Source organism: Pteropus vampyrus, unplaced genomic scaffold (assembly GCF_000151845.1).
Source record: "Pteropus vampyrus isolate Shadow unplaced genomic scaffold, Pvam_2.0 Scaffold869, whole genome shotgun sequence".
Lineage (NCBI taxonomy): Eukaryota > Metazoa > Chordata > Mammalia > Chiroptera > Pteropodidae > Pteropus > Pteropus vampyrus.
In genome coordinates this window covers 203,545-218,701 of record NW_011889650.1, presented here as the reverse complement: position 1 = coordinate 218,701, position 15,157 = coordinate 203,545, and the positions used below count along the sequence as shown (strand labels likewise).

The window sequence follows — 15,157 nt, the reverse complement described above, 5'->3', positions numbered from 1 at the left end:
ACATTTAAAGTGATTACCAATAGGTATATAGTTACCGCCATTTTATTATTCATATTTGTTATTTCTATTTTATTTCTTACCCTTTCTCTGTTTACAGAAGACCCTTTAACATTTCTAGTAATGCTGGCTTGTTGGTGATGAATTCCTTAAGCTTTTTCCTGTGTGGGAAACTCTTTATTTCACCTTCCATTTTAATGAAAAGTCTTGCTGGGTAAAATATGTGGTTGTATATTCTTGTTTTTCATAACTTTGAATATTTCTTGCCAGTCCCTTCTGGCCTGCAAGGTTTCCATTGAAAACTTAGCTGACATTGTTATAGGGGTACCCCTGTAAGTAACTAACTGCCCTTCTCTTGCTGCTTTTAAGATTCTCTCTTTGGCATTTTAATTATGATGGGCCTTGGTGTAGGTCTGTTTTAATTCCTCTTTTTTGGGACTCTTTGTGCTTCCTGAACTTGTATGTCTAATTCCTTTGCCAGTTTAGGGAAGTTTTCTGTCATTATTTCTTCAAATAGATTCTCAATCCCTTGCTCTCTTCCTCTTCAGGTACTCCTATGATTTGGATATTTTTATGTTTCGTGTTGTCCCAGAAGTCTCTTAAACTATCCTCATTTTTTAAAACTCGTTTTTCTTTTTGTTGTTCTGATCGGGTGCATTCAGCCACCTTGTCTTCCAATTTGCTGACTCGATCTTCTGCTTCTTCCTGTCCACTACTGAATTCTTTTAGTGTATTCTTCATTTCATTTATTGTATTCCTCATTTCTGTCTGGTTCTATTTTTATGGTTTCTATGTCCTTTTTTTATGCTTCCTATCTCTCTGTTGAAGTTCTCATTGTGCTCATCCATTCCCCCACTAAGTTCATTGAAAACTCTTATAATCATTATTTTGAACTCTGTCTCTGATAGGTTGCTTGCCTCCATTTCACTTAGCTTATTTTCTGGAGTTTTCTCCTGTTGTTTCACTTGTGGAATGCCTCTTTTTTCTCATTTTATTACCCTCTCTGTGTTCGTTTTCTATGTGTCAGGAATATTTCTTTCATCTCTCAGCCTTGGCCAGATGGCTTAATTTGGAAGGTGTCTTGCGTGGTCCAGTGGCACTCTCTCTCTGATCCCCTATACCAGGGGCTCTGGACATGATCTTTGTGTGTGTTGCATGTGATCTTCTGTTGTTGCCAAGTCTTTATTGTTGTTAGTTCATCAGTGGATGGGATTAACGCTCAAGCTGGTTGTGGGACTTGGCTATACCTACAGGGTAAGAGTTGCTGTGTGGGGGCTGACCCCACTGAGTGGGAGGTGCCCTAGCAGGCTTGTGTACTTGTTGAGACCACCCTTTGTGTGTATGGCTAATGGGACTAGTCAGGAGTTGCTCTGTTGTGGGCTGGTGCCAGTCTCCAAATGCATTGGTTTTGTAGCCCCTTGGGAGGGGTTTCCCCATAGGCCAAGGTCAGCAGCTGCTTTTGATTCCTCAGGGCTACCCGGTGAGAACTACAAAGTGATCACAGATGGTTGTTTCCTATGCTGCATCTATAGGTAAGTGGAAGAGACCTAGGGCAGTTTAGCAGAGGGACCAGTGCTCTTCAAGGCCTGACACTGCCTGTCTGTTGCCAGTAAAGTCTCTGAAACTGGAAGAGCCTCTGGTTGATATGCGTGTTGAGTGGCGCAGGGAGCCCAGGAGTCTCCTGGGTCTAGTGAGTAAATTTCTCCCTGACACTGTGGTGTCAGTGTACACACCAGTTCTGTCTCTGTGGCTCCCGTACAAGTTTCCAGTTGTTGCAAGGCCAGCTGCTGCCCACCTTGAGCCTAAATGCGCTACTCCAGGGCAAGGGCCTATCAATGTGCAGTGGGCACTTTGTGGTATTGGATGGGGCAGGATCTCAGGGTGTCCAGGGCCATCAGGCCAGTAGCCTCAGTTTTCTGCAATTTCTGTGTCCATACATTCCCATAGTAGTCACATATCACAGGGAGACAAGTTGCTGTCTATGATGGTCCCACAGACCCCTGCGATCCTCCCACACAATAATGCAAGTCTTGTAGGCAGCAGAGGTCTCCCTGCAACTGATTTCCATGTAGTGCCCGCCCTGTGCTAGCCAAAGTTTGTTGCCTTTGTGGATTGTGGGGGAAGGGGCAGGGCTGTAGCAGTTCACTGTCAATGGCCCCCCAGGGGCAATTTGTGGGTGAGGCAGGGTCTCAGAGAGACAATGGCAGTGGGATCAATGCATCCTCAGTCTTGTTGCAGCTTCGGTAACCATTTGCACAGTCCTGTAGAAGTCCCAGATCAGCTTCTGTCTGGGACGGGCCCACGGATCCCCGAGATCCATCCAAGTTCCTGTTGGCAGCAGTGATCTGTGTGACTCTATCTTGGAAATACGGTGCTCACAGAGCTGGCTGCCAGCCAGCTGTGAATGTTTGGCCCTGAAGGGGGGCAGGGTGTGGCAGCCATCCAGCAACAATAGTCCTGGGCCATCTGCAGGTTGGATCGGGCAGGCCGATCCCCTCAGGCCAGCGCTTCCTAATGGCCCTGTGGGAGGGGTCTGCACAGTCAAGCAGGTGCAGTCTGTAGATTGTCCTGTAGGGGGCCTGACTAAGGCACAATGGTGGCTGCCCTTCTAGCCCTCATTCTGGTGCCAGGTAATGCAGACTTTCTCGGTATGGATCCCTTGAGCCTCTACTCACTGCTGGTGTCCCGGGTGAGTGTCTGCAGGTCAGAAAGCCTTTGTGTGGGTCCTTCAAAAGGGTGTCTAGGGTTTCAGTCTCCTTCTGTCTCCCCTAGATGGCCAGAATCCCCTCTGGTTTCTATAGTCAGTGTTATTGGAATCTCTTCTCCCCTGGGCTGAGGAACCCCCAAATGAGGCCAGAACCCGCCTCTTCTTCAGGGGAGCCTCTGCAGCATTGCTCTCCCTCCCGGTGATCCTCCACCACCCGCGGATGCAGGTCCAGCCCGATTTGCCACTTTGCCCCTCTCACCCTCTCACCAGCTTCCATGTGGCTCCTTTATATTATCAGATGTAGGTGTTATGATCAGCTGGAGTTCAGGTGATTCTCCACATTGATTATTTTATAATTTGGTTGTAATTTCAATACAGTTCTGGGAGGAGGTGAACCCTGCTTTTACCTAGTCCGCCATCTTCTCTTGACTCCTAAAGCTCTCTTAATGCTTTATTAAGTATAATTTAATTTAATAAATGTCATTAAATATAAGCATTTAATGTTATAATACTCTGTTTGCTTAAGTGCATCCCATAAATTTTGGTGTTTTTTCTATAATTTTAATTCATTTCAATAATTTCTATTTTCCTTTAAGATTTAGATGCATGTCACTTAATTTTAAAATATTTCACGATTTTCTAGGTATTGTTCTGCTATTTATTTCTACTTCCTTTGTGGGCCAAGAACATATTTCATATTATTTCTATTTTTAAATGCAGTAAGATTTGTTTTATGACTTAGAATATGGTCAAATTTGAAAAACAATCCATAGATACTTGAGCAACTCTCAAGTGTATTCTGCTGTTGTTATATGGACTGTTCCATAAATGTCAATTAGATCTAGTGAGTTGATAGAATTTTCAAGTCATCAATATCCTTACTAATACTATGCATAATTAGTCTATCAATTACTGAGAAATGATTATTGAAATCTCCAAGTATAATTGTGGATTCGTCCACTTCTCCTTTCAGTTTTCTTTTTGCCTTGTGCATGTCGAAGCTGTGTTTTCAGGGGCATACACATTTAGGGTCATTAAGTAAATATTCACACATTAAAAATAGAAATTACAATCTACAGCCATGCCACCCTGAACAAGCCCAATCCTGTCTGATCTTGGAAGCTAAGCAGGGTTGGGTCTGGTTAGTACTTGGATGGAAGACCACTTAGGAAGACCAGGTGCTGCAGACGTAAAAAATAAGAAATAAGGGATTGTAAACTGACAAGGTCCTTGCAATCTATGAGGTCAACCAAGGGTTGCCTCTCCTAAAAAAAAAAAAATAGAAACAATAGTCTGGCAGTAGTGTGCAGATTGGATTGAAAAAAAATACAAATTACATGTACTGTTTATAATTTAGAGTTAATATCAAAGGATATTTACAAGAAGCATCAAGAAACTTTCCCTAAAGACTAGCAAGGAAATTAACCCCTACAGGAATTAAAATATACCGTAAAGCGATTTTAATTAAGAGTGTGGCACCGGCACAGGAATTAACAGATAACTTAGTGAAACTGGGTTGCACACTCAGGAAGAATTTCAAATACGCATGGGAAATATATTATGAAAGTGCTTTGGTTTAAATCTCAACTCTTCTACTTCTTATGGCTATAACCATGAAAAAAGTATTTGTTATGTTATATCTCCTTGAATAATTGGCCACTGTATCATTGTCTAATGTAATGTTTCTATTTATCCATTAATAGTATTGCTTGTTCTGATTTCTACCTTGTGTGCTATCAACAAAACTACTCCAACTTTTAACAAATAAAATAATAACCTAATCTTCAACTTTAACGTAACTTCCTCATCTTTTTACTTTTAGGAGCTCTATACCTTTATTTTTCTTTCTTTCTTTTTTTTTTTTTTTAATGCCTACAGCACCTGGTCTTCCTAGGTCATCTCTCATTCAAGTACTAACCAGGCTCGACCCTGCTTATATATCTTTATATATAAAGTGGGTTTCTTGAAAATAGCATATACTCGTGTCATGCTTTTTTTAAAATCCATTTTGAGAATCTCTGACTTTTAACTGAGATATTTAGACTACTCACATTTAAAGTCATTATTTATTGGGTTGGATTCAAATCTATATCTCACTACTTTTTATTTCTGCCATCTTTTTTTTTTGTTTGTTTCTACTCTTTTCTGCCTTCACTTGGGTTAATTGAGCATTCTTATTTAATTTTATCTTTTCTATTTACTCATTGTATATACCTTTAAAAAGGTTTTTCAGCTGCTGCCCTAGGGTTCATAGTATACATTTTAATTAACATCAGGCTCCTTTCTCATAAAAATAGACCATTTCCCAATGTTCCTTTGAAGTCGAAGCTATTTGCAACAACATAGATGGAGCTTGAGGGCATTATGCTAATTGAAATAAACTGGGCAGAGAAAGACAAATACTGCACGGTATCACTTATATGTGGAATCTGAAAATATAAAGCTAAATTCATAGAAACAGATTGAAAAAGTGGTTACTGGGGGCGGGAAATAGAAGTTGATAAAAGTACAAGCTTTCAGCTCTAAGATAAATAAAGTCTGAGGACCTAATGTAAAGCCTTATGGCGATTGTTGATAACACTGTATTGTATAATTAATATTTGCTAAAAGAGTAGAACTTAAATGGTCTCACACACAAAAAAGATAAGTATGTGAGGTGATGGATGTGTTAATTAATTAGATGGTGGAAACCTTGCACGATGTATAGCATATCAAATCACCATGGTGTACAACTTTATGTCAGTTATATCTCTGTAAAGCTGAAGAAAAAGAAACAAAAAGAACAATGCACTATTACTTTGTAATTAAAATATTTAAATGCTCCTCAACAGAAATACTAGCAATGTACTATGTTACTAGTTAATGTAACTGCTAGCTGATGCAACAGACAAAACCTAGAATTGGCTGGCTTTACACAGCAAAAATTACTTTCGTTCACATAAATTCTGATGGCTGATGGCCGATGGCTGTGGGCAGGGTCTTTCCTCTCTCAGGTGACCCGGGGATCCAGGCTGCTGCCATGCTTTTGCTTCACCATGGAAACACAGGATGGCCATGTTTGCTGCTCAGTGGAAGAGAAAGCTCACTGGTTTCTGTCTAAGGACACACTGTCTGGCAATGTAGTTTTCTCCTTTGTCCAAGAAAAAGAGAAATATAAGATATGGATGAGTACTTGAAGTTTCTCCTATAAGCTGTCAATTGTAGTTCTCAACCAAATTAACGATTAGGGTGTGTTATAACAACGCTCTTCATTTCTTGGAGGAGTTCCAGAGAAAGCTAGATTTACTTTCACAGCCTCTAACTTTTTAAGTGCCTACTACATGACGGGTGCTTTCAAACCTAGGATCATACCTGGTTTTCAAAGGATCATGTAAATGTCAGCAGGGAGAATTTGCCATTCTTCACTCAATAGCACTTTTCTGCACTGTCCTTTGCAATAACCTCTATAATCTCAGTGGGCTGAATTTTTTCTCCTTTCTTTTGATGCATGGTCAAAATTTGAACTTGTGAGCCTCTGCTACTGTCCACATGAGTGAACACGCCTGAACACCTGCACAAGTGCCAATAGGCAAACTGAAAACCAGGGTTTTCTTGTGGGGAAGGAACACAGACCAAAGGCAATGGAAGGATATGCTTTTCTTTTTAAATCAGCGTTAGCATGTCCACTAAAGAAACAATTTTCAACACCTAGGAGGATTCCAGAGTTTTAGGAATTCAGTTTTAGTAGATGTTTGCTCCACAGTGATTTCCATGGTCTTTCTTCATCTACCATTTATAAGGGAGCTTTTGTTTTTTTTACTTGCGTGGGTGAGCTCATTCACCTGTGTATGTGTTCACTGACCAGTTTCAAAGAAGACATCTCATTAAAATCCTACTGCAAATATCAGAGTGGTTAAAAAAAATCTCTAATTTCAGGGTTATAGTCCCCAAACCAGTAGATTATGTGCCAAGTCAGGCTCTACTCACCAGCCCTTTTGGAAAACACTTGGAGAGGTTAAAGATGCCAAGGGGGTGGGTGACCAGGCGTCTGAACGTCAGTGTCCAAAGTGAACCTTTAAGTTGAAGGGGCAGAGAGGTTCCAGGAGGGATGGGACAGGAAGGGGTCTTCTGCAAGTAGTAGGAATGCTTTATGTCAGGGGAAGGGCAGGTGATTCTAGGCTATTCCATTGGAAGTAGGGCACCGCCTTCAGAGGAACATGTAGTAAAGAGCTGGTAAGCCTGTCAGGTTCCAGAGTTGGACAGGGTGGCATACAGGGGAAGACCAGGGGAAGGTTGCTATAAATCAGAAAAGTACTGGAGCCAGAAGAAATACAGAATCAGCTCTAGAGGAACGCTAGACTTGGGCAGGAGGACCCTAGGTTAATAAAGCCCACAGGCAGTACCCAAATCATGTTTGATCCACATTGACACCTTCTTTCTTTAGGCCTGCTTTGAGTATCCTGATACAGAGACCTTTTTGTGTATGTGGCCTGAGAGACATTATGGAGAACTGACACGAGAAGTTAATTAAGAGATGGAAGGTCTGCCTTAGGCTAGGAACAATATGGACTTCAGATGAATTTAGATCAAATGTCTAGTCTCAGCCTGTCACTTACTAGCCATGTGATCATAGGGAAACTATCAAGTGCTCTGAGCCTCAGTTTTATCCTCTGTGAAGTGAATTTGATAGACAAATTCAGTTCCTGTCTTGCGGAACTGTTGGCATGTATGTATGTAAAGCCCCTGGCACAGTGCCTGGCATATATTGGATCTTTAATGAATGGTGAGGAATCTGGCTTCTGGTTAAAATCCCTAATATGTGCTTTTTCAGGTGTGAACATAGGCAATTACAAAGGCTTTACCTGGCAGGCCTCCTAGACAAAGCTGCCCTCCCCACCTCAGACTGGACAACCTGGAGTGTAGTCTCCGAAGGAGGTGGCAGTGAAAGACTGAGGCCCTTCTGGCAGGTTATTCTCTGCTCATACTTGCATTCCTAGCCTCTGTGCTTTCATTCCCAAGTGTCTTCATCTGAGACCTTGGACAGAGGCCTCCTTATATGGACAGAAGGAGGAAACCTTGAAGATACTTTGCCCAGCTATTTTTCCACTGCTAGCCCTTCCCCCTTTTCTTCCTTTGATTCCAGGATCCCTAAAATCATCAGAGCCGTTTGTTCTGGCTCCGTCAACAGTGAGGTGACCGCCAGATCTCTGCTGATCCACCTGACCCTCACTGGTGAGCTGTTCCATGGAGGAAAATAAAACAGGAGGAATCAGCACTGTCTCCTGTTTTACATTCTTGCTTTTATCATCACAGGAAGTGATCAAAGGTTTAAGTCTATTGCATTTGGCCTATTGCTTCGATCAGCGACTCTGACACCTGGCAGCTTAGCTCTCACTCCACCTCAGCGGAGCTCCTGACAATGGTAGTTATTTCTAATGTTGCTTTGACCTCAGAATCTACCACCCTCTCCTCTGGGAATGTTTTGTTATCCAAGATCTCTCTGAGAATAAGCAGCGAGTGCTCCTAGACGCTAGATACCAAATCAGCCAAAAATGCTGCTTCATAAATAAAACTCTCTTAGAGAATACATTATTCAATTTGGATGTGAGTTAGTCTTCCCCAGCTGGATTCAACTCAAAACTCCTAGAATTCATGTTGAAAACCTACTCTTTCCTTCCTTCCTGGCTGCTGTCCCATCCAAAACACTATTTTCATTCATTTAGCTACCAAAAATCTCATCCTTGCTTACAGTTGGCCAAAATGTATTCAAGATAACCTAATTATAATGCCATTTTTTAATGGAAAGGCTCTGGCTTTCCCAGGTCAATGAAAAGGGTGCCAGCCTAGTGGTTTCTGGGCATCACTTCAAGGGAATATCACACTATTTTTTTTTAAGGAAATCCTTGCAGATGATGTGTCTAAAATACCTAATTCAACCAAACTGGGTTTTTACAAGAGTTCAGGACACCTTCCATAGCTGTCCCAGGTAGAGATTTCTCTGTGGTTTATCCAAGACCCAAAAGTAACTGCTAAATTCAATTTTCCATTTTAGACTTTTCTCTCAACTGTAAGACACACCATTTGAGGGTCTGGCACCTGCCACCACTCAGCTTCGCTGCAATCAAATCCCACAGAAGTAATCTGAGTTTCCCCAAGCCTCAGACTGTCTTGGCTAAGGGCACTTGTATTTGACTGCTTGCATCTGGAGTCCCACCGCCTCTCCTCCTTTTACCTCGTTAGCTCTTAGAAGACATCTCATCATCATCCCGATGTGATTGCTGCTCCTAGCCTTTACCATTCCATGGGTAGCGGTGTGTCCTGCTGATCCTAATGCCCCAACTGCTAACACAGGGCCTTCTGAAGAGCAAGCACTCAATTCATGTTTGGGGAATAAGTGAGCCAGTGAGAAAGAGATTTCATTTAAGATTTAATTTCTCCTATATTCTTGAATAAGCCAAGCAAATCCAGGTATGTACATCTTTTAACTTTACAGAGTAAACTAAAATGCTTAAGGGAATCAAAAAAATTAACCACCCGTTACATTTTTTTTCCTGTGGAATTCTTTCACATTTCCAAGGAAATTCCTATTCTAATGCCATGTTATCTTGTTCCAGATCACAAAAAAAGGGTGATTTCCCAACTTCTTTTGCAAAATTGCAAAACTCTTATTCTTAACCCCGATAAACGGCTATAAATGTGTGACCACTGTCATTCATAAACTTAGATTCTGAAGCTAATTAAACTTTTTATTACAAGGAACAACATTTGAAAACAAACAGACAAATAAAAAGATAAATCTCCAAATCACTCATATTGAAAAGGAACACAAAGATGTTATAACGTACTGTGTTCCCTCCAGATCCAGCCTGGCCCTCCACAACTTAGATCTTTGGCCGTTGTCTTCCAATGAAGAGTGAAGAATCTTCTTCAGACTTCACTCAGGGCAGGAGAAGCTGCTGGACATGACACTGGAACTTACACTGGCCATGGCAGTAGTATCATCCACGGCAACTCCAGCCTGGGCTCGCTCTCTCTCATCTCTCAAAGCTTCTTCATACCAGTAAGGGAAGGAAGCGGGGTCAGTCCCACTGATCTTGGCAAAAAACTGCAGGACTTTCATCTTGGTGGTTTCAGCGTGGGCCCTGGGACCCCACAGGAACTCGTAGCGAGCAGGATCGCTGTTGGGCACCTGCCTGTACTCCAGGTACTTCTCCTGCACTAAATCTTTGGTGATGAGCTTCCTCGGCTCTCCATAGATGAAATCTTTCTTCCCAGCAAACACTCCCATCATATTCAGCACTTCCCAGATTTTTTCCTCAGGGGCACGGTTGCCCTCCATGAAGATTATGCCCAGGATAAGTATCAGGAGGCCAGTCTTGGGCATGCCTTGGTCATCACTCAGCATCCCATCGTAGGTGAGGTCTAGTGTTTTGACGAGCACGTAGGAATGGCTGGTGGGGTCCATTTCCTTCACTTCAATGCCAAAGACAACCTCCATGCACTCACAGACTTTCTTGAAGACCACAGGGAAGTGGTCCTTGTGCTCTTTGAGGATGCTTTTCAGCATTTCTGCCTTCGTGATGGGCTCCTTTGTTATATACTTGACACTCAGGAACTGCACCAATTCAGCCACCTTCTTGTGTAGCACATCAGTGAGCAAGGACTCGGGGTGTGCTGGAGGCTGTGGGGTGCTGGGCCCCTCTTCTTCTTGGCTTCTGGAACTCTCATCAGATTGACTCGATGGAGTGGCTATTGTGGCAGTGGGGGAGGAGCAGGCTCTCTGGGAACTCTGGGGAACACTTGGCGTTCCAGCAGCAGGCATCGCCTCTGGGGTGCCCTGGACCAGAGGAGAGAGAGAGGAGGAGGTGGTGGTGGTGGCTTCCTCCTCAGCCATGGGAGCCTGCAAACTTTCCAGGCCTTGTGCCTCTCTTGGGTCCTGAAGGTCTTCCTCAAGCTTGCAGTGCTCGCTCTTCTGACTGTGAGACATGACTTGTGTTGTGGGCAGCTGGCAGGAGGGTGGGCGATTTGGACTCACAGACCTGAGGGAGAGAGGGAGACTGTCAGTGACCTTCGCTGAGAAACTCACCCATGATGGCTCTAACAAAGGCAACTCACAGGTCTCCTCTTTAGGGGTGCTCTTGGTTCTCAAAGGGCTCCTGTTCTCCAGGTTGACCTGTCTCCTAAGAACTGAAATAGCAAGTGAGATGGCTCCTCAGGGTGTATGAAGCCAGCCAATGCAGCCCAAGGATTCCAAGACTGAGATTAGGGAGACTAGGGTCACGTACTATGGGGTCCTTCTGTTCTGGGGTGAGTGGTACCCTTGGTAGACATTTAGGGTGTGCACCTCACCTTGACTTCTGGTACTGCCCAGGCCTCCTCTGATATGCTGACTTGAGGACACGTGCCTCAGACCGAGTGTCACTGCACACAAACTTCATTTCTTGAATATACCTTTTTTTTCTCTGATTCAAGCTGGTTTTGCCCAGATAACGGCATTGTGACTCACTTGCTCCCCCCTCCCATCCTCTCTCTGTATGCCTGCTCCTTTAATCATTAAGCCTCAGGACATAAGATTAACTGAGTCTCAGGATTATCATGAGGACAATAGGTTTCTGTTGGACTTTTCACTAAGGATAACATCTTGGCTTTAGATGTGTTTCAGCTGCAGGCTGATCTAGGCAGAACAAAAACCCACCAGGCAGAACAACAGCCCCACCAGGCCAAGGGACCAGAAGGGATGTCAGGGTGGCTGATTCCACAATAGAACACAATTATCAATGACCTCATCCTCCTCCAACTGTCAAATCGGTAGCACCCACTACCCCAACTCTCAGTTTCCATGATGACAGATTTCCCCTTATATAATCTTTACTCCCGGGACACCTAGGGAGCCAGGCCCTTGAGTGATAGCTCACCTGTGTCTCCGGGACTTGCAGCTCTAATCAATCTTACTTTCTTTGCTGCAAAACCTGCACCTATCTCTTCTTTGGCTTAGATGCATGCAGGCAGACGGATCCCTTTTTTGTCCCAGTAACATAAGGCCCTCACCTCCCAGTTCCTAGATGAACTGAGGGGATACCTCGAAATGCAGGCTATCGGCACAGTTCTGGGTCCCCCGGTGCTGACAGGAGGAGTAGGGCCAGACTCTGTGATGTCCCCACTATTCTGAGTTAGATGGTTCTTTCAATGCTCAGACTCCTAATCTTTCCCCTGCCAAGACCTGGTCCACACCACTCTACTTACCTCCTGACTTCCTAAGGAGAAAGTGAGGGGCCACCGCACCTAGGCACACTTGCCTAGGGCTTTCCTGGGCTGATAGCAGGGGTCCCCATGGGTTTCGGTGGGGCTTCTTTTGTCTAGGGTAGGAGGGCCCATTATGATTAATCTTTACTCCTGACAGGGTCTGCTCTAGCCCCCACCTCAGCTGACCTGACATGCATCCTCAGATTGAAGCTTCCACTCTCTGAGAGGAACCACCCCACCCCCACCCCAGTGGTGGAAGTGATCACCTACCACAATGGCCCATCTCTGCTTACTGTTTTCCAGGTATGACAGCATGGACTTGGGCCCATGTGTTTTGGGGTGGGGGTACCTTCAGTCCTCCCTCAGGATATTAAGTGCTACATCTAGCAGGGCCTCAACCCACCCTTACCCCACCTCACCTGCTTTCTTGTCTTCAGACGTCCCTGAGACCACCGAGACAAAATCGAAAAGATGCCACATTCAGCTACTCCTTGCCCGAGTTCTCCCCTGGCTGGCAGCAGGAGCAGGGCGTATCTGTGAGATGCCCTTTCTGGAGTGGGGAGGTACCTTAAACCCTTTTCAGTAGAGTCACAACTAATCTACATTCTGCTGACCTGAGAAGGCCCCCCTCAGGCCATGGCCTTAATCTTCCTGAAAACTTGTCAAAAAAGGCAGAGGCTTGAGGGAGGTGCTTCTGCCTCATAGCTTTGCTCAGCGCTAACAGCAGGAGTGAGCCAGGTGTCAGGAGGTGGGGCCCTCTCTGAGTACACAGAAAAGTTTCATTAATCTTCCTTCAGGGTCCTCACTGTGAAGCTTGCCCTCCCTCAGAATTCTCACTTTGATGCTTGGCAAGGACTGGAATTTCTCTTCCTGCAAATCCCTGATCCAGGAATGGGGGAGAGGAAATGCTTATCCTCCCAGCACAGAGGGGGGTCTCAACAGTTGACAGCAGGAGTCAGAGTGAATTTCTGTGGGGATTTCTCTGATTCCGAGCTAGAGGATGTCTCAGTCCTCCTCAAGGGATTCACATTTACTCCTGACAGGGCCTGGCACCCCTTCCTGAAGGTTAAGGCCTCCATCTCTCTCCTTCCCCAACAGGCAAGTTGGGGTGGGGGTGCTTTGTCTGTCAACCGTGCTTGGAGTCTCACAGGGCTGACAGCAGAAGCTATCAGCGGGTTCACCTTGATGCACCCTCTGTCTACGGTGGGAGGTTTTTTCAGGACCCACTTCTTGAGGACTGGCAGAATCTAAGACTCTTCACTTTACTGACCTGAGTCTCATCACCTGGATTGAAGCCTCATCTCCTTCAGACCCCAAAGTTCCGGAAACACTACATCCAAGGATAGAGCCTCTGCATAGGGCCTCCCTGAGCTAAAAGCAGGCTCAGAGTGGGCTGGGGCTCCTTCTTTCCGACCGTGGGAGGTCAGTTTAGTTGTCCCACAGGATTGTCACTTTGACTCCTGGAAGTGCCTGAGCCTCTCTCCCTTGGTGAACCAGAATCTGTCTCCCTCTAATTAGGCTGATCGCCTCTGAGTCCCCAGAGTTGGGAATGCGGGGGAAGGGTTATTTATCCTGACAGGCCTGCCAAGTCTCCCGGGGCTGACATCCTGGGTAGAGGGGGATTCTGTGGAGCCCACACTGTTCTGAGATGTGTATAAACCTGTCAGTCCTCACTCACGAAGATTCTCATCTTGGTTCCTGGCTCCTTGATTAAATGCTGTCTGGGAGATTCTGCCCTCTCTGCCAGCTGGGCGCATTTGCCCAACTGCAACTCTTTCAGAGAAAGTTTTGGTTCCCAGGCTAAATGCTAAGTGGGAGAGCAGCCGTGGCCGTGACAGGTGGTAGAGATTCAGAAAAGAAGCCTACATTCCTATGGGGTCTCTTCACCCATAGTTCATAGACTTTGGAAATGTTTTCTTCCGTTTATTCTCTGCACCGAAGTAGCTGAATAGCGCGATTTGGGAAGTCCCTGCTTCTTTGAGGTTATCTAACACTGCATTGTTCAGTACAGTAATTTCCTTTTTTCTTAAGCCTCGCTGATATTAAGGAATGCATTTTACATCTCTACCAAGCGTGGGTATGTCTGGTTCACCCTGATGCTCGCTCTTGCATTTTCACTCCATTCTTTTTATTTTATTAAAATACATTTTTTAAAAGGCCAGGCTTTATCACTAAAGTGGTTTCAGGTGGTTATTAACATGGACTCTGGAGTCACACAGCATCAATCCAGCCAATCTTTGCTGACATCTGATACTATGCCTGGGCTACTGGCATCTTTGGTCTGAGGTGAAGCAGGGTCAGAAGTTTTAAAAATTTACTCCTACCTATCCTGTCATTTGCCATCTATTACAGGCTACAGACCCTCCTAAACTTCAGTGCTGCCTCCCATTTCCCCATCAGAAATACAAGTACCAGTTCGACACAGGATTTTCTCATTGTCTGCTATTTAGATTTTGTTGTTGATATTTTCAGTAAACTGAAATATGCATCCCCCCCTCCGCCACCCCAAGATATCATATCCTAGTTCCTAGAACCTATAAAATACTGCCTTCTTTGGAAAAAGGCTCTTTGTAGATGTGATTAATTTAAGACTCTTGATGGGGGGATTTTTCTAGATTATCCAGGTGGGCCCTAAATACAACCATTTGAATACTTTTAAGGGGGAGGCGGAAGAAGAATCGACAAACAGAAGAAAACGTGAACTTGGAGAACAGAGATATTTGAAGATGCTGACCTTGAAGATTGCAGTCATGTCGCCCCAAGCCAAGGAGTGGCAGCAGCTACCGGAAGCTGGAAGAGGCCAGGAATGGATTCTGTACCCCAGAGTCTCCAGAAAAAATGCGCCCCTTCTGGCACCTTGATTTCAGCCCAGTGAAACTGATCTTGGGCATCTGGCTTCCAGAACTGTAAGAGAATAAATTTCTGTTGTATAAGCCATGGTATCGTGGTAGTTTGATACAGCAGCCCCAGGAAACTGATACATCATTGTTCGTTTTCATTCTTTCTTCTACTGTTTTCCAGGGTTGATTTTGGGAGTAGAAGATAGCAGCACAAACTTCATTGTCATTTTGGCAACTGCAGGTAGGGCACTAAATCTGTGAATAATTTAGAAGAATTGACATGTTTACAATGTTTTGTTTCACATTAGTGAATATGGCACACTTCTATTTATTTGGGACTTCTAAAAAAATCTACATCCATCAGTAAACTTTTATATATGTCTCCATGAAA

The 15,157-nt window shown here is 44.3% G+C and overlaps 1 protein-coding gene and 1 pseudogene across 6 annotated transcripts in view; one reads left to right on the top strand and one right to left on the bottom strand.

Annotated features, from left to right (window-relative positions):
* The first annotated feature begins 3,775 nt into the window (after window positions 1–3,775).
* On the top strand, window positions 3,776–3,894 carry LOC111734207 (annotated as a pseudogene).
* Window positions 3,895–9,248: 5,354 nt separating this feature from the next.
* Window positions 9,249–15,157, bottom strand: part of LOC105309820 (putative MAGE domain-containing protein MAGEA13P) — a 105,390-nt gene continuing 99,481 nt past the window's right edge. For all 6 annotated transcript variants that reach the window (XM_023526432.1, XM_023526433.1, XM_023526431.1 and 3 more), the window contains 2 exons: window positions 14,661–14,830; window positions 9,249–10,722 (listed from right to left, as the gene is read on the bottom strand). In XM_023526432.1, coding sequence (XP_023382200.1) covers window positions 9,618–10,670 — 1,053 coding nt within the window. In that variant the 5' untranslated portion in view covers window positions 10,671–10,722; window positions 14,661–14,830 and the 3' untranslated portion in view covers window positions 9,249–9,617. The remainder of the gene's footprint in view (window positions 10,723–14,660; window positions 14,831–15,157) is intronic.